The 19750-nt window shown below is 42.4% G+C and overlaps 1 protein-coding gene and 1 pseudogene across 1 annotated transcript; one reads left to right on the top strand and one right to left on the bottom strand.

Moving 5' to 3' along the window:
* Positions 1–15285, top strand: part of LOC115131929 (glutaminase kidney isoform, mitochondrial-like) — a 30752-nt pseudogene extending 15467 nt beyond the window's left edge.
* LOC115131935 (SPRY domain-containing protein 4-like) lies at positions 15281–16972 on the bottom strand. Its single transcript, XM_029664042.2, has 2 exons — positions 16814–16972; positions 15281–16365 (listed from the first exon to the last, which is right to left on the bottom strand). The coding sequence occupies exons 1-2, from the start codon at positions 16944–16946 to the stop codon at positions 15824–15826; spliced, it is 675 nt and encodes a 224-aa protein (XP_029519902.1). The 5' UTR covers positions 16947–16972; the 3' UTR covers positions 15281–15823.
* Between the last annotated feature and the right edge of the window lie 2778 nt (positions 16973–19750).

Genomic DNA, 19750 nt, shown 5'->3' with positions numbered 1-19750 from the left:
TTAGGCTTTTAAAAGGCACTTCAGACTAACAGATTGTAATTTTTTTGTGTGCATAGAATGGCGTGCATTCAAGTGTGTGTTCTGCGGCAAATTTTCTTCACAATACGACAAATGCAGGCTCATTCTGTCCAGGCTGTAGCGCATGTCATCCTTCTAACTGTGGATCATACACAACAATCATAAAGGTTGATACTGTAAATTACATGTTTTCAAATGTAGAAATGTGAAGTGTAGATTTGGACCCACGGGTGTGCGGTTTGCTTGTGTGACATCAAAGTGATATTTATTGAAAATCTCATCTTTCAGAGCACATCGACCCCTCTGTGTTTACAGCATTTCCCTCACTCAGACCACGACAACAAAGGTGCAAAAGTTAGCCCAATTAGCGGGAGGGATGGGGGAATCGTTTTGTTGTGCGCGGTGCTCAAGTTTATAACTGCGCTCAGTCAACACCCATACAACGCTGATAACCGGAGAACCTAAGCTCTGACGTCATGTATAGTATTTTACTGTACAGCCGCTGGGTTCCAATTTTGCTTATCGATGGCAAAATCGTTTTCAACCCGTATACAGGATGACAGGAGCTGTGAGTGAAAAGGGCTACCATTCTTACCAATGTCCCAACCACTCTCTCTGAACGACCAATCAGTGGAGGTGGTTGAGTGTTTAAAATACCAAGGGACACAAATTGATAACAAGCTAAGTTATACAGAGAATGCAGGTTGTATTTTTTTAATTTAAAAGCAAGCCCACACTTGTTCTCAATCAGGAAATGAAATGGGTTTGGGGGTCAGACAGGATGTTCTGGAGAGGGTGTACAGCAGCTTGGTGGAGAGCATCCTCGCGTTCAATATGACAGTCTGGTATGGTCATTTGAGTGTGAGGAGCAAAAGCAAACTGACCAGCATAGTAAACACAGCCAGCAAAGTAATTGGTCGACCACAGGCACATTTGAGCAGTGTGTTTCACAAGGCAACCAAAAAGAAGACACTGGCTGTCGTTGGCGACCCCCCCCTACACCCACAGTTGGAGAGGCTTCCCTCTGGCCGGTGCTTCAGAATGACCATGGCCGAGAAGAACATGTTCAAACATGAATTTGTTCCTTGTGCTGTTGGACTACTAAATGTAAAGTAAATTGTATCGGTATAATGTACTTATCTATCTAGTGCAGTTGGGACTGTGGTCGTTTGTGAGGGAATGTATTAATGTCCTCTGTTGTTAGTGTATGCAACATGATGGACTGACTGTTTTTAAATGTGTCTGATGTGAGCATCTATGTGTATTTGATTCTTTTAATGGAAAAATGTCCATCCTGGATGGACAATAAAGTTTTATTCTATTCTTTTCTCTAATGATTTGGGATTAGATGGAATGGATACATCCTTATTTGGCCCTTTTATCATATAAATGATCTTGTAGGATGGTTTAGAGAGAGTATTTACTAGTAAACACTGATGATTTCATTCTGAAAGTTTGCATGATGTATTGTGTCTTTCTCTATCCCACGTAGAGTATTCTCATTCTTCTGGCTGATTGGCAAAACACCACACACACCTTATCCCATGTTTTTTTTTTTACATTGCATTTTCTTGAAAGTATATATATATTTCACTGTGCGGAGGAACTGTTTATACTATTGCCCCCAGTGTTAACGAGAAACATCCATGACTTTGTTTTTCCACTCTCTCTCTCTCTGCCTGTATCTGTGTCTGCTCCTCATACCTCTACAGTGGACAGGTGGAAATTCGTTATGGAAGGGATGTTTTGATTGTCAGGGATGTTTGAATGTGGGTGTATAGCAGTGTTTCTGTTGCGGTTAATGTGAGGCGAAAACAGATGGACAGCGTCTGTCGTTTTAATGGACGACAGCTGCTTCTGATCCTCACTGATGCACATGTAAACGTAACACATGCAGAGAGAGAGAGAGTTTTGGAATTGTTGGCGAACAGAGTATGACATTTGTGCAGGGCTTAAGGCTGGACAGGAGCTAATGAAAGGCCAGCGTAGTGGGTGAACTGCAGGCGGCTGGTTGTATTAGGAGCTCGGCTTATCAGCGAGGTCTGATGGGCTCTAGACTGCTGTCCAAACAGTATTACTTCCTAAGTGGCAAAGCTAACTTAATGAATGCCGTGATGATTCAGACACTGACCTGCTACAGTAGCGAGTCCTGTCTGGTAGACTTCTTCTTACATTGAATTACTATATTCCAGTGATTGAATACTGCATATCTACAGTCCCTTTGTAAATCATAGATTGATACTTGGTGTTGTGCTTGGTATTGTTTCTAAACTAGGTCCACACACACACACACACACACACACACACACACACACACACACACACACACACACACACACACACACACACACACACACACACACACACACACACAGAAAGTCACGTAGAACAGAATAAGAATGTGTTGTGATTAGACATGGGTCTTTTCTTCTGTGGTGGTCACTAGCGATAGGCCACTAAAAAAAAATCCCATTTCTATAAATGATGCGATCCTTCTGCTCGCCTCCCCAGTGCCCCAAACTCGAAACCAAGTTGCGTATTAACAAGCCCCGACGGATCTTTCGGCTCATCACAGCTATGAGAGCAATTTTCAATGCCGTTCTTTGAGATCATGTCAGTGCTTACTAAACTTAGCGCAATGTTTGTCTAGTGGTAAAGGCAGGTGTGTGTCTACAATATGATAGGCTGTCTATTCTCAGCGTTTAATTTGGTCCCGGGTTGGGGTCCAGTTTTTAGGTTGTTGGTGTCATTAGGGTCATAGGGTCAGTGGTGTATCTGCTCCACAGTTACAGGTCACTTAGCCCTGATACATGGCTGTTGACTCCTAGACACTGCATAAGAGTCAACAGCCTTGTATTGGGGCTATAGGTCAGTGACACTGTGTGTGATAATACAGTAGTTATACTATTTTTTTTTTTAAAGAATCTAATGTGACTGATCTCAGTGTGTGTGCATACGTTTGTACGGCTGACCCCAGCCAGAATCGAACCCACAACTCTAACGTTGCAAGCACCATGCTCCACCAACTGAGCCACAGTGAGTATCTGAAGTATGTGTGTGATATTTATGTATGTGTTTCAGGTGTGTGGGCGCTAACATCCTGCTGCTGACCCAGGCGTTCAGGAGGAAGTTCATCATCCCAGACTTTGAGGCGTTTGCGTCCAACATCAACCAGCTGTACTACAGCACCCAGAGGCAGGTTGGGGGACACGTGAGTTCTGTGTTCAAACCTTTGGTCCGTGGACCGGTGCACTGCGGGTGGTCTGTAGATGTTTTTGGGGTGTTTATAATAGGCCTTTTAATGTGTTAAATGCACTGCTAATATTGAGAAAATTTGACCTCCAAGATATTTTACGTAAAATATCTTGGTCCTCAAGAGCTTTTGACAATGATGGTCTCAGGGAAATTGGAAAAAGGTTGCGAACCGCTGGGCTACACAATACACACATTCATTCCCACGTTAAAAACGTTATTTCACATACTGTACACAGACACACCTACACATTCACATATGAATGCTAAAATAAGCACACCACCAAACATTTGCTTGCACACATTAAAAAAACATTCGCTAGGTTACATCACCGCACACAAGCTCACGGACCAGAGCTCACTGAAAACGCACTCACAAGCATGTACTAAATGAAAGCATGCACACACTGTACATTCGTAGACGCATGCACATGCTATACACACATGTACTGTACATACCTGCCTTTGACATACATGACACGTGACTTATCCACTCCATTCCTTTTGTGTGTGTGTGTGTGTGTGTGTGTGTGTGGGGGTGTGTGTGTGTGTGTGTGTGTGCGTGTGTGCCTCTTTTGCTCAGGTGGCAGATTATATTCCTCAACTGGCTAAATTCAGCCCTGATCTGTGGGGTGTGTCACTATGCACCGTGGATGGACAGAGGTGAGATTACAGCATTTGTGTTATCTGCTCTATGTACATAGTCTCCTTTTATCCCCCACTGGTTTCCATTTTAACACACTTATCCCATGTCACTGAAATGAAGAGCATTGAACAGGCAGTTCGCATGTCATCCCCCCCCACCCCATCTTGCCTTGTCAGTGTCTGCCTAACTTGTTCATGTAGAATCCTCCTCTGTATCTGCTTTCACCTCAGCCTTCCTCTCACTGTCCCATGATCTCTCCCCTGTGCCCTGCTGGCGTGAGGCAGACATTCTGCAGGTGACACCAAGGTTCCATTCTGTCTTCAATCGTGTGTGAAGCCTCTGGAGTACGCCATCGCTGTGCACGAGATCGGCACTGCGCATGTGCATCGCTACGTGGGCAAAGAGCCCAGCGGACTCAAATTCAACCAGCTGTCACTGGATGAGGAGGGTGAGAGACTGTTACCCTAACCCTGTCTGCCTACACGCTTAGAAAGAAAGGTGCTATCTAGAACCTAAAAGGATTCTTCGGCTGTCCTCGTAGGAGAACCCTTTTTGGTTCCAGGTAGAATTATTTTGGGTTCTATAGGCCTAGGACTAAGGATCGTTTAAAGCTGGGTTCATACAGACATTGGCAAGTCAAATTCAAGGACTTTCAGAGACTTTGTCAAGCACTTCGTTTTCATTTACAAGGACCTTGATGTAATGCAATTGTATAATGTATATAATTGTACAAATAGGGCGTAGTATAGATCTCCCCTCAAAAAGCGTTAAAAGAAAATGAAAAAGTAGGCCATTACCACTTTCATTTTTTAGGCCTAGCATTGATATTCAAACTATTATTACATTCTAAAATATGTGAGAATAATGTGGACATTGCCTGATTTAATAGAGTGGATGTAAATTTGGCGGTTTGTCTGTAGTTTGTGGCAGTAGCATTAATCTCACCATTTGAATCTCACCATCGCTGTTTTTATAATGAGAAAGTTACCAAAAAACAGATTCATTTTTTAATTGACTGACTTGTATGGAAAGTCAAGTTGAATCCTACATTAGATGTTAGATGTCGTTCTCATAATAACCGCACTTGGTTTGACCACGACAGCGTAGCGCAACACCCTTCAATTGAAGCCGCGGGAAACAAACGAAAGTGGCCACATCTCTCACAAAAACGGATACAAAATTAAATTACGGATAATTATAAGGGAGGAGGAGAACTTGTAAATTGGATACAATAATTACAAGGACTTTCAATCACCAACTTGAGGAAATGTCTGATTTTCATGGTAAGGCCTATTCCAGTACTTGCATTTCTGAGCTCCAAATTCAATTTCAAGTAGGCAACTTCAAGCCCCTATGTTTAAAATTGCAGTTGTAACATGAAAAAAAGTATGTATCTGTCGTGTTATTTCATTACCAGATCATATTGTTAATAAGCCCACTAGGCTATGTCATTTGTTGTCATTATATCCAGAAAAATCCATAGAACTATTTTTGGGTGTTGCGCAATAGTCTATCCTACACGATTGCTCTTGGTGTCCAAACCAAGGCACAAAAACATGAACACATTACCTTGATGCTTTCTCTGCTAATTCTAACGAGACCCTGTTGCAAAATCAAGCAGACAACAGATGATCAACCTCCATTCGCTAGGGATATTAGATCCCAACGTGGATCCAGGCACAACTGTCTTCGCCAATTTAACAAATGAGAACCAAAACATTCTGGACATTCCTTGCGAACAGCTTTTTTTTCCTCTCCAGCACTTGGGCTGTTGCTGCATCGCATTGCACTATCACAACAGCTGTTCGTCACTTGACTGTCATTCAGGAAAATTCCTTCCTAGATCAGATGACGATGTGCGAAAATATCCCTGCATATCTAATCAGCTTGGCACCAAATGCTCAAGAACCACTTTAATGGCAGTACCGATTTAGGTTTTAATTATCAGTGTAAGGTGACTTTCGGTTAGAAGGATTCGATTTCGCAACACAATTCTTATTTTGGACATGTGTGCCCATGAAAACTGTTTTCAATCCATAATATGTAGTTACGCTGCATTTCTGAGATCTATATTTAACAACTGTGACAGCTAGAACCAGGATTCTTACATGGTTCAAGTTCCATGTAAAATTGAACTGATTAATGCTTTACATGTGATATAATGACAACTTACACTGTCATAACCCACTGTTTCTAGGCCTTCATTGTAAATAAGTTGTTCTTAACTGACATGCCTATTTAAATAAAGGTTACAATTTTTTTTTAAAGCTATGATCCACCTTATATCTCAATGTAATGACAAGACAAAAATGGCGAATTATTATCAATGACTTATCAACAACTGTAACAAGTTGTCCAGTGTAGGAAATCCTCAGCGGTACCCTAGTTCATAGAAAGACCCATGTCTCTGTATCCACTTCTATGTAGATGCTCCACACTTGAATGCATCTAAGTACTGGGGGGAAAACGTCCTTACGTTGAACCCTCAAATGATAACGTTGACTATTGCCTGATCTAACCTAACTCGGTTGTAGGGTAGTAAATAGTTCATTCCAATGTCACACCGTGGAAGCAAACACTTACACATTTCAGTAAACAGTTGTGGTAAGACAAGAGAGCCAACCTCTCTGCAACTACAGGGGAAAATATCCATCAGCTTGACCAATGATTGCAACAAGCTGTAGGTACAGTCAATAGAGCAAGAACAGGCCATCTGATCATTAGCAAGTCAATGCATCTTATCTGCAGGTTCCCTCTCAGCTGGCTAGGTGCCATTACATATGTTCATCTCTGGCACACACATGCATGTGTTAACTTTCTTAGTGGAAGTTATTTTACTGGACATATCTTTAGGTTATAGGGTGGTGGTGGAGTGCACGACAGTGACAACATTGTCCTCTCTCTCTCTGGACAGATAAACCACACAACCCTATGGTGAACGCCGGGGCTATTGTCATCAGTTCTCTGCTCAAGGTAAGGGGATTCCTGGGTGCACTGATGTTATAATTAAGTGATAATGCCCTCGAAGCCGGTGTTTGGAGGATATATTGGCACTGGTGTTAGGCGTTTTACTCTAAAAGAAATGTGAGATAATGTCTTGATGCTTTTTATAATGGAGATCAAGTTTATAAATTGGCTGGCTGGGCTGATGAGACAGTGGATTGCGCAGTCATATTGAACAGCGTAAATAGGCATTTTAACATCATAGAGTTAGCCGGTGGTAACTTGTGGATTAGACACCGGCTGTAATGCGGTTTTAACCAATCAGCATTCAGGATTAGACCCACCCGTTGTATAATCTCTTATAAGATTTTCATGAGATTTTGGAATTAGAGCTCTAATCTTTGCTCGATAACTGAAACAGAATCAGTAGTACATTACATTCAGACAGATTAAGCATTGCATTGCATATACTGTATGAATGCAAACTGCTATACACCAAATCCACTCCAACATCAGATATACAAGAAATCAGGAAAACTGTCATAACTAGTACAGCCAAGTGTCACGGTCAGACTTTGCCGTCAATCATTGACCAATTGCCCTATATTGTGTGGACAGAGGTCAATAAGCTATCACCAGCTGACTCCTTATCAGTCAGCATTGCCCTCATTCTAACAGCTAAAGCAGTGGGGAAAGAGGGCTGGCCTCTGCCTTATGTAGAGATGGACCTCTATTCTACTGTGTTTTTCCCCCTGCCTGGCTGCCTGTCCTTACCAGCTGACTGGAGAGATATGCCTCTTGGCTATGCGGGTCACGTACAGTAGTGGGGAAGGGGGTTACGGTCGGGGGGGGGGGGGGGTGAGTCAGGCCAATGAGACAGCTGGGAAGAGTAGGTGTGTTTGTGTGTTTACGTCTTTGACAATCACAGGGTTCTTTAATGGTCTGATACAGAGACGGTTTTATCTCAATATCATGTCATTTCTGGGTAACAATTACAGTGCCTTCAGAAAATATTCATATCCCTTGATTTATTCCACATTTTGTTGTGTTACAGCCTGAATTCAAAGTGGATTAAATATTATTTATTTTTTCACCCATCTACACACAATACCCCATAATGACAAAGTGAAATTAAAATGTCTACATTAGGGTCCTTTAAAGGTCCAATGCAGATGTTTTTATCTCAATATCATATCATATTTCTGGGTAACAAATAAGTACCTTACTGTGATTGTTTTCAATTAAAATGGTCAAAAAGAGAAAAAAAAGCTTCTTAGCGAAGGGCAATTGACCCTTCCCTAAGCCACACCTCCCTTGGTTACTGTTGCAACCTCGGATAACACATCCCCATTCAACCAATGGTGAAATCCCCTCACAATGATCTCAAACTGTGTTTGTAATAAACAATTAAATTAAACACAGACCACCCCTTGCTAATCAAGAAATTCTGGGGCTGGGCTTAACGAAGAGTCAATTTCTCATGCAAGAATTTTGCTAAGATTGTCTGGGAGTGGTCTGAGTGGGGTGGGGAAAACTAGCTGTTATTGACAGAGAGGTTTGGAACTCACTCTCTTATTGGTCTATTAGCTCATTTACCACCTGGTGACGTCACCAGTCAGGCAGGCCAAAACTACATACCAAAACAGGCAGAAATTTTAAGCAGTCTTTTTTTAAATGTACACAATTTCACAGCATTATTCCAACCTCATAGTGTGGAAATATATATAAAAACAGAAAAATCGACTTTTTGACTGCACTGGGCCTTTAAGTACATGAAGCAAGAACAGATGGAGATGGCCCGAACGTCATTTAATTGGCTAATAAGTCTATTGCACATACTGTACTACTTGTACTCGTCCAAGTCAGTGCAGCACCTCTAGCAAGTTTTAATTTGAGTTTATTCAATTTGATATTTATAAAGGTTGTGCAAATTTCAGTTGATCTTTCAGAGAGAGCAGAACTCTCAGAAGTTACGAGTGGGAAAAACGTGCCACTACTCCACGAACACTCCATCAGAACATTACTGATCAACAAGCCATGGGTTGCACCACGTCAGAAGAAACCTATTCCTTGAGGACAACTCAACTAGTCACCGTAATGTTTCAGATCGTCTCTGACCTTTCAGGACAGGGTGGCTCAGAACAGTAAGGGGAAGTACCAGTCTCTGCCCTTTTTGGTGACTTAACGACTTGGCGGCGATCTTTCACTGGACCCTGAAACCCAAGCAGGGCAATAACCTGCCCCGCAGCTGCAAGCCCAGGTCATACTCATCACATTACCACACGTGGACAGACAGGCGGACAGACAGACACTAAATGACTAAATGTACCCCACACACCCACCCAGAATCTGTCTGACACCAACAGCACGCTGTGCCAGAATACACAAACACTGCCACCTAGGGGCCGAAAAGCTCTCTGCATAGTGTCAATACAGAAATACTGTACTGAAATTGTATTTTTTTTTTTTTTACAGCCTAACTCAAACAAGGCAGAGCGGTTTGATTATGTGAGTATCCTTTAAGATTTCAGACTTCTGACACGTCTTATTAGTAACAATGTACATGTTATACACTGAGTGTACAAAACATTAAGAACACCTTCCTAATATTGAGTTGCACCCCCTTTTGCCATCTGAACAGCCTCGATTTGTCGGGGCATGGACTCTACAAGGTGTTGAAAGTGTTCCACAGGGACGCTGGCCCATGTTGACTCCAATGCTTCCCACAGTTGTGTCAAGTTGGCTGGATGTCCTTTGGGTGGTGGACCATTCTTGATAAAAACAGTAAACTGTTGAGCATGAAAAACCCAGCAGTGTTGCAGTTCTTTTGACACAAACTTTTGCGCCTGGCACCTACTACCATACCCCATACCCCGTTAAAAAGGCACTTATTTTTCCTTCACCCTCTGAATGGCACACATACACAATCAATGTCTCAATTGTTTCCAGGTTTAAAAATCCTCCTTTAACCTGACCACTCCCCTTAATCTACACTGATTTGAAGTGGATTTAACAAGTGACATCAATAAGGGATCATAGCTTTCACCTAGATTCACCTGGTCAGTCTATGTCACGGGAGGAGCAGTTGTTCTTAACGTTTTGTACACTCGGTGTATTCTTTCATCTCACAACTGACACATCTTTTATCGTAGGTAATGGAATACTTAAAGAAGATGGCCGGCACAGAGTATGTGGGCTTCAGCAACGCTACGTGAGTGTCGAATTGAATGTTATAATATGCAAATGCAATTATCCAATGTTGCAGCCCATGCAGTAACTTCACTTTGTGGTGCGATAAACTGCTTGCAATATGTATTTGCCTTCACAGTTTCCAGTCAGAGAAAGAGACCGGAGATAGGAATTTTGCTATTGGTTACTACCTGAAGGAGAAAAAAGTGAGTCTGGGTGTTTGAGCTTCACGGAGTCTTACCAATAGTTATACCAATTCCTAAACTCTTAGACTATGAGTTATCAACAAAAAATATGTATTTATTTATTTATTTGTCACATACACATGGTTAGCAGATGTTAATGCGAGTGTAGCGAAATGCTTGTGCTTCTAGTTCCGACAATGCAGTAATAACCAACAAGTAATCTAACTAACAATTCCAAAACTACTGTCTTATACACAGTGTAAGGGGATAAAGAATATGTACATAAAGATATATGAATGAGTGATGGTACAGAACGGCATAGGCAAGATGCAGTAGATGGTATCGAGTACAGTATATACATATGAGATGAGTAATGTAGGGTATGTAAACATTATTGGGGCGGTAAGCAAATTGGAGTGGGTCTAGGGTGTCAGGTAGGCTGGAGGTGATATGGTCCTTGACTAGTCTCTCAAAGCACTTCATGATGACAGAAGTGAGTGGCATGGTAGTCGTTTAGCTCAGTTACTTTAGCTTTCTTGGGAACAGGAACAATGGTGGCCCTCTTGAAGCATGTAGGGACAGCAGACTGGGGTAAGGATGGATTGAATATGTCCGTAAACACATGTTGATTGTGATCTAAGTTACCTGTTGATTGTGATCTAAAACTGTGGCCTCTCTCTCATTTTGCCTGACAGTGCTTTCCTAAGAATGCAGATATGATTGCAGCCCTCGACTTCTACTTCCAGGTGAGACTCATTTTTTAAGAAGTTTGCTGTTGAATCCAAGAAGGTCTTTAGCTTTTTCCTAGGCCTAGATTGAAACCGTAGCACTGAAGGTCTGCGCTGTAGTGCGATGGAAAATTGGAAGGTGATTTTCGATTGAACCTACATATGCAGTGTTTACCATGAATGCAGTCTCTGCGAACGCGGGAACATTGCCTTTAAATTTCAATCGCGCTACAGCGCAGATCTACAGCGCAGATCTACAGCGCAGATCTACAGCGCAGATCTACAGCGCAGCACTACAGCGCAGCACTACAGCGCAGATCTACAGCGCAGATCTACAGCGCAGCACTACAGCGCAGATCTACAGCGCAGATCTACAGCGCAGCGCTACAGCGCAGATCTACAGCGCAGATCTACAGCGCAGATCTACAGCGCAGATCTACAGCGCAGCACTACAGCGCAGATCTACAGCGCAGATCTACAGCGCAGCACTACAGCGCAGCACTACAGCGCAGATCTACAGCGCAGATCTACAGCGCAGATCTACAGCGCAGCGCTACAGCGCAGATCTACAGCGCAGATCTACAGCGCAGATCTACAGCGCTACAGATTGAATCCATCTCCGACTTTCTGTCCCTGGTGGAAACACTCTGTAGTATTCGACTAAAGTACTACCCTCTACAGCAAACCAGAGGTCTTAACTATTCTCTGTTTTCCTCTCAGCTGTGCTCCATCGAGGTGACGTGTGAGTCAGGCAGTGTCATGGCTGCCACACTGGCCAACGGGGGCATCTGTCCAATCACAGGCGAGCAGGTGCTGAGTGCGGAGGCCGTTCGGAACACCCTGAGCCTCATGCATTCCTGTGGAATGTACGACTTCTCTGGCCAGTTCGCTTTCCATGTGAGTTATTGAGAAACAGAGGTCAGAGGTCAATGACCCGAGGTGGCCTTATCCTACTATACAGTATGTGGTCAATTAGAACATTCCCCTTTATCTCAGATGTGCCATATTTCTTTCACCTATCCTATGTTGTCAGATGAGTAGTTAAATGAGAGGAGACACGTTATTGCTATTGTCAGAATGTATTGCTATTGTTTTTTTGTTTCTGTTATTGTTTATTTGTTTTGTACCGTCTTGGTGTGATGCCTTGGTGGGGTTGGGTGGGATAGGAGGGATGGGTGCCGTGGGTGTGGGTTGGGTGGGATAGGAGGGATGGGTGCCGTGGGTGTGGGTTGATGTAAGGACTGGGGATGTTGTATTGTTTACAATGTCTCTATGTTCCCAACTGAATTGTATAGCTTTTTTTTTGAAGACAGGAATCTATTTGAGACTATTTGACATACACCCGGCTGGTTATAAGTGTACTGCTAACCTTCATTTTGCCTGTTCGTTTTCCCAGGTGGGTTTACCTGCTAAGTCTGGTGTTTCTGGTGCAGTACTGCTGGTGGTCCCTAATGTTATGGGAATAATGTGTTGGTCTCCTCCGTTAGACCGTGTCGGAAATAGTGTCCGAGGCATTCACTTCTGTCAGGTACACAGACGAGAAGAATTCCAATAACCTATGACTTACCTTTTTGTCAAACCCAGCAGTCAATATTTATTCTCGGTGATGGCCTTGTTTAAAAAATTTTTTAAAATTACATTTAGAAAGTATACTTTGTAACTGCATGAGACATTGTGGAAATGGAAGATTCAAGTAGAATAGAATGTTGAATAGTAGAGTAATCGGTCATTTTCCTGTCTGTATTGACCCCTTCTATCTGCTGATTGATCAGGAGCTGGTTTCTCTCTTCAACTTCCATAACTATGACAACCTGAGACACTTTGCAAGGAAGCTGGACCCTCGCAGACAATCACTTGATGATAGGGTAAGTAAGGGATAGAGTACACACTAAATACTTATTTTAATTTTTTCTTATTTTAACCTTTTAAACTCTCTGGAAAATTCATGTTTTCTGTTGTCTCCTTTACAACACTTGAAACACCTCTATGCTTCAATAGCCTTCTTCTATGTTGATCGCCCATCATTGAGATGTTTTCTTCTGCCCCCTTCAGAACAGGTCAGTGGTGAATCTGATGTTTGCAGCTTACAGTGGAGATGTCTCTGCCCTGAGGAGGTAAAGACGGAACCCTGGGAGACTAGTTATATAAATTCAATCCATCATAGTCGGTCCTAATGATTTATAAGAAATTATATTTTATAAGAAATTATAGTTTGCCATAACCAAGGGCTGGGCGCCAGACAGACAAGAAGAAACTTGTGAAATGATTTCCATAATACATTTAAATGCATGTTTTGCATGGAACAGACGACCCCTCGTATCAAATCAATTTCGGTTAACTTCAATATCATCACTGTAGAGCTTTTCAGAAAGTCATTTGTCTCGAATCCCTTATCTCTTCGTCTCGGCCATCTGTCATTCCAATTAACCTTTGGCTATACTCTTCTTTTCTTCCTTCTCTCGCTCCTGTCCTCCCCCCAAGGTTTGCTCTCTCGGCTGTGGACATGGAAGAGAAAGACTACGATTCTCGTACAGCCCTCCACGTGGCGTCAGCTGAAGGTGACCCTGTAATTTGTCATGATAATACTGTACTCCCACATAACATGTGCTTCAACCTTATCGTTCACATTTGGAATTCAAGTGTGGCTGATATGGTTGAATTGGAGTGGATGGCTTCGCTGTGTGGACCACAGAGATGTGAATGCATCACTGTTGGTTTGCACAAAACGCATTGCCGTATTTTGAAGTTGAATTCTTCCTTCCCGTTTTATTCAGGTAATGTGGAAGCGGTGATCTTCCTAACAGGGACGTGTCAAGTGAACCCCCATATAAAGGACAGGTAGGGACACCATTGCCTCTGCCTGACACTTTTAATAACTCACACGTCTCTGAGAAATGTTCCATAATAAAGGCCATTTTTGGCATGGATAATAGAGTGCCCAGATCATTAAAATCACTCTGCTACACCAGAATAAGTTCAGAGCTAGAGTGATGTCTTCAACTGAGTCTCATTGTGTCACTTGTTTCCCTTTGCCTCGCACCACATTTGCCTCTGTAGCTGTACGCCCGTTTCAAAGCTTTTTCCTGACCGCTCATGATCTTTCTCTGTGTCATCAGGTGGGGAAACACACCCCTGGATGACGCCAGGCAGTTTGGTCGGGACGGGGTGGTGTCGGTCCTGACGGAGTACCAGCGGCTGTACCCATGCAGTAGTGAGTCCCAGTCAGAAACCGAAGACCAGAGAAAGTTAAGACACATTGAAGGTGGTGGTTTAAACCAGACGGACCGGACGTGTGTCTGACCATATGAAATGCGGCCATTTCGTGCCATTTAGCGAAGAGGTGTAAGCGTAGTATATTTGATAGGGTCACACGTCACTGTGTCTAAAGGTTGGGGTTCGCCGCAGCATATCGCACTCCGCTGTGAGAGATTGTGCTGGCCCCAAGCACACTTTCTTTGTCCACGTTGCTGCACATAAGCTTCAGGAGTCTTCAGGAGTGGACAGCATCAATGTAATACTGTTTCATGTTGACATGGGCACCAACAAGTGATCAGTTGCTCATTCAGGTGAACTTGGCAGTTTTTTAAATTTGTAAGTACACACACGTTGTCCTTACTCGTCACTTAAAAATGCCAGTGTGATGCACATTTTATGTGTATATGCTGCCTGGTATGTGACCAGTGTTTGAAATGTATTTATTTATACAATGGTTTGTGATGGTTAAATTATGTATGAAGCTACAACATTATTTAGTTAGTGGATTTTATGCCACTATACATACATTATAACTGCATAACGCACACAGCATTGTTACGTTACATATTGGCAGGTTATAAATATACTGTACAAATCTAGAAATTATTAAGTAGGAAAGTATATATTAATCTACCTCAGTAGGATGTTTCATAAGCAGGTCAGAAGATATGAGTGAACTATGACCCATGGATCGTGAGGATGAGGTATTTGACAATCATTTTGCTTCTGGTCTTTTCTCCTCTTTGGTGCGAATACTAATTGGCCCAACATAAGAGAAACACAACTGTTACGTAACTATAGAAATGGCATGTCTAAATGGGATCTTTTGAGTGACTGAGACTGATGAATATTCATGTATGACAGTGTCCCATCAGCATTTCCTTTTTAAATATGTGCATGAATCTACTGAGTCAGATGACTGTTGTTTTTGATATGTTATAAAAACCAAAGACTCGCACACCCAGGGGTTTCTTACTGGGATTAAGTGATGCTGTTCTACAGACTGCTTCCTCGGGTCATTAAACTGTCAATGTCAGCTCGCTGCTGTAAATAAACGAGTGAAAATGTGTCACTTTTTTGATTTATTATTTCAGCATACAATCTCAGCACACAATTGGATTATATCAAAAGGTTAAAAAAAAATGCATGTTTTTGGTTTAATTCCAAGTTTGTCAAGGTAGTGGAGGATGTCAAGACATTAAGCAATAGTAATAACAGCAACATTCCCGGCACTTAATGATCTCTTGTTACACACAGGATGGCTACATATTGTTGCCATTTTATTTCACATTAAAAAAAAATTAAAAAAGAGAACACGAGAGGTAACAAAAACACAATTTATTGTGCCGGGTCTGTATGGCAGTGAAATTACAGATTGGATCAACTCCTTGCTTCCCCCATTGAAAATAAACTTCAAGCTTTACATTCGGATGGAGAATATTGCTCTTCATTGGGAGATTTGAAAGACATGTTCAAGTGCTGCCTGCTGTAAGTGTTCAGTTTACAAAAATGAATGCACATCGCCGCTCCTGGCCCCCTCTCGCCTTGCCATCAAAGCCATCCACCTGCCTGCCATATTGTCACCAGAGTCCAGAGATCCTTCTGCTTCACTTCAAGCCTTCAGGCTCCTCCAGACCTGAGTGTGTAAGCAGCTCTCCATCCCACAAGCCAAACGCTGGGCAGAGAGGCCCCCTGAATGTGACCCTCATGCTGTGGATCACCTTGGCCTTTGGGATATCCACCAGGCCTATAAGGCCGGCCTCATAGTCTAACAGGATGCCCACGCGATCAGGCTTACCCACCAGAGGCACCGGCACCCTCTGGTTGGTTGTCATGGCGAACCACTTGCGCTGGACGTAGCCGAACACCCAGGAGGAGCGGTTGGTGCCTACGCAGTCGTCCCGTGACATCGCCGCCTCGGCCACGCCTAAACGGAACTCTGACGACTTCTTCACTGTCACCTCCCAGTAGTGGCGGCCGCCTGTGATTCGCCCGTCTCCGAACACCACGGCCCAATCACGGAAGCGCTCAGGGTTCTGTTGGACATGGCTGGGGTCTAGGCCCAGGATGCGATAGATGACACCTGTGTCCTTCTTAAAGAGGTCCAGACTGCTGTGGGCTGTCCTGTCGTCCAGCTTAAACTGCACGTCTATAGAGAGAAACAGAATAGAGAGCAAAAAATGATTCATAGATATTGGCAACTGCAGAACGTTCTCTAGAGGGGCAAATACATATGCATGGTGAAAGTGGAGACATACATGACATAAGCCATGTTAAAACGTTTTGATTTACCAGCAAATCGATTTAAGCTACTAAAGTAAGAAAGTCGAAATGCAGTTTACTAGTCCGTCCAACATGACGTAACCAAACTTTTCAAAGCTTGTAAACTTGGTGAAATGTCAGATTTCAAAACGAAAGTTAATTTACGCATGGAAACTTACAACGTTAAGAATTACAACACAAGCAGCTGGTCACGAGCGCGGTCAGAATTCTTATTATGCAATCTCCCCTGCTCTGACCTCTAGTTTGCTATGAGCTGAAACTAAGGCAAAGGGCGCCTCACTCAGTGTCCACACGCAGTTCAAATTTCTACTCACTATTGCCTGCCGTTTGGGTAATATACCATCTTATCGCTGGAAGAAGTGTCCCACGTGTTTGTCTGCGGGACAATGCGCCCATAACTCGTCCTGCCAAGCGACAATATTGTCCCAAGCCAAGGGGCATCGCCATCTTTACTCACACAACAAAGCTATTTCCTTCTTGGTAAATCTTCAAACTATGATTCTTGCTAAATGGCGCCATCTACGGCACCGGAGAATGGCTTGAACATACCATACTGGACTTTAATTTACAATTGAAACCTGGATAGGCGCTGTCCATGGTCCTGATTTGACTGGCGAAGTAACGCTCAACACGTGGGCTATGTCCCGTGGTAGGACCTACACTTAGTTGTTTTAGATTATAGAGTACCACAGTAGGAGTCATAATACCCATAAAACCTAACGGTCAAACAGGAAATGGTTCCAATCGTTTTTCCACCATTCATTTTTCCTATAGGGGATTTTAGATCATCCTGGCGTGACGTTTTGATAACTGTGTAAATCTCTCTAGGAAGTGACTTTTATAGAGATATTCGCCTGTATTTACTCCCCCAAAATTAAATGCTAATTAGCTGATCATTTGGTTATCATAAAGAACTACAAATGCCATGATGATCTGGACGAGACTGCCGAATCGAGGCAAAGGTAACAATCTCAGGATTAACTATCTAATGTTAGATAGATGTAGTAATGAATAAATTGGCTACATTTCTTTAAACTGACTATTCTGTGAACTGTCTTGTGCAAGTTTTAAACTGACACAATATCAGTAAGCAAAGGTGTCAGCTGGAGATGACGTGCAGCTTGCAGAGATTTGTAGATTTGCATGATGTCTACTTTGGTGCTGATTAGCAGTTTTGAATCTGAGAGGAAATAAAGCCAAATATATATTGATAAAAGTCACCTTGTTCGAGAGAGATTTACATGGTTATCAAAACGTCACGCCAGGGTAAGCCTACACGAAACGCAGCCCTTATGTAACGGCCGTTGGTGGAAGAAGGTGAGGACCAAGGTGCAGCGTGGTACGTGTTCATATTGTTTAATAGGAATAGAACACTGAAAATCCAAAAAACAACAAAGTGAACGAACGAAACCGAAACAGTTCTGTCTGGTGCAGATACAAACACTCAACAGAAAACAACTACCCACAAAACCCACGTGGGCAAGAGCTACCGAAGTATGGTTCTCAATCGGAGACAACGATAGACAGCTGTCCCTGATTGAGAACCATACCCGGCCAAAAACAAAGAAATACAAAAACATTGACAAAGGAACATTGAATGCCCACCCTAGTCACACCCTGGCCTAACCAAAATAGAGAATAAAAGCCTCTCCATGGCCAGGGAGAGCCACCTTATTTTAAGAGTTTCTAAAATCCCCAGTGGGAAAAAGTCATGGCGGAAAAATGACTGGAACCATTTCCCTGTTTGACTGCTAGGGCTTATGGGTATTATGATACTTCCACGGTGGGGCTCTATTATGGCTCTGGCTATGTTGTTTTAAATGTTTGTTTCGTCATCCTACAGCCAACACATCAACATGAAATATAATTTTTTCAAACCTTTCTTTGACAACCATGCGTCACGAAGGGGGACAGGTGGTGCATTCAAGGAAAAGAGGACGATAACTATTGGCTTAATATAGGCCTAATTGTTTTCTTGGTGTGAGGAAATTGTCTTTATTTTTAAGAATATTCAGCCAGTCAATGACTTACAGGTGACAGAAGAGCCTCTTAAAAACTTCTAATGTAGGGCAATGTCTAACCTTAGGCTACTTTGAATACAGAAATAGCTAGTCTGTATTTCATTTTGAAATTCAAGCACCTAGTCCCAATGTCGATGATAGAGGTCGCTAGGACTGTCCCTTGATACTTTGTACCAGTGTCAAGTGAAACACTAATTTAGCGAGGCTTTAAAAAGTGCTTGTCCATATCCCTGAGAGACTCTTGCATATTTAATGACACATAATATATATTTGGTTATATTAGTAAGGCCTGAATTACTCCCACATTACATTAATTTTTCATGCATAAACAGGTGCCTTCAGAAAGTATTCAGACTCCTTGACTTGTTCCATATTTGGTTGTTACAGCCTGAATTCAACATGTTTTGTCACCATCTACACCCAATACCCCATAATGACAAAGTGAAAACCTGTTTTTAGAAATGTTTGCAAATGTATTGAAAAGGAAATACCGAAATATCTCATTTACATAAGTATTCACACCCCTGAGTCAATGCATGTTAGAATCACCTTTGGCAGCGATTACAGCTGTGAGACTTTCTGGGTAAGTCACTAAGATCCGTATACACCTTCATTGAACAATATTTGTACATTATCCTTTAAAAAAATGTCAAGCTCTGTCAAGTTGGTTGATGATCATTGCTAGACAGCCATTTTCAAGTCTTGCCATCGATTTTCAAGCCGATTTAAGTCAAAACTGTAACTCGGCCACTCAGGAACATTCAATGTTGTCTTGGTAAGCAACTCCAGTGTATATTTGTCCTTGTGTTTTAGGTTATTGTCCTGCTGAAAGGTTAATTTGTCTCCCAGTGTCTGTTGGAAAGCAGACTGAACCAGGTTTTCCTCTAGGATTTTGCCTGTGCTGAGCTCTATTTCGTTGATTTTTATCATTAAAAAAAACTCCCTAGTCCTTGCCAATGACAAGCATACCATAACATGATGCAGCCACCACCATGCTGGAAAATATGAAGAGTGGCGTGTTGTATTGGATTTACCCCAAACATAACACTTTGTATTCAGGACATGAAGTTCATTTCTTTGCCAAATATTTCTAGTTTGTACAGACTTCCTTCTTTTCACTCTGTCACTTAGATGAGTATTGTGGGGTAACTTCAATGTTGTTGATCCATCCTCAGTTTTTCTCCAATCACAGCCATTAAACTCAGTGACTGTTTCAAACTCTTGTAACTG

Source organism: Oncorhynchus nerka, linkage group LG7 (assembly GCF_034236695.1).
Source record: "Oncorhynchus nerka isolate Pitt River linkage group LG7, Oner_Uvic_2.0, whole genome shotgun sequence".
NCBI classification, from domain to species: Eukaryota; Metazoa; Chordata; class Actinopteri; order Salmoniformes; family Salmonidae; genus Oncorhynchus; species Oncorhynchus nerka.
This window is presented reverse-complemented; position numbering and strand designations above follow the sequence as displayed.

Excerpts from the sequence above, each read along its gene's own strand:
- LOC115131935 (XM_029664042.2), bottom strand. The coding sequence starts at position 16,946 with ATGGCGATGCCCCTTGGCTTGGGACAATATTGTCGCTTGGCAGGACGA. Across the intron at positions 16,366-16,813 it reads TACCCAAACGGCAGGCAATA|ACGTGCAGTTTAAGCTGGAC; the intron begins GTGAGTAGAAAT and ends TTCTCTCTATAG.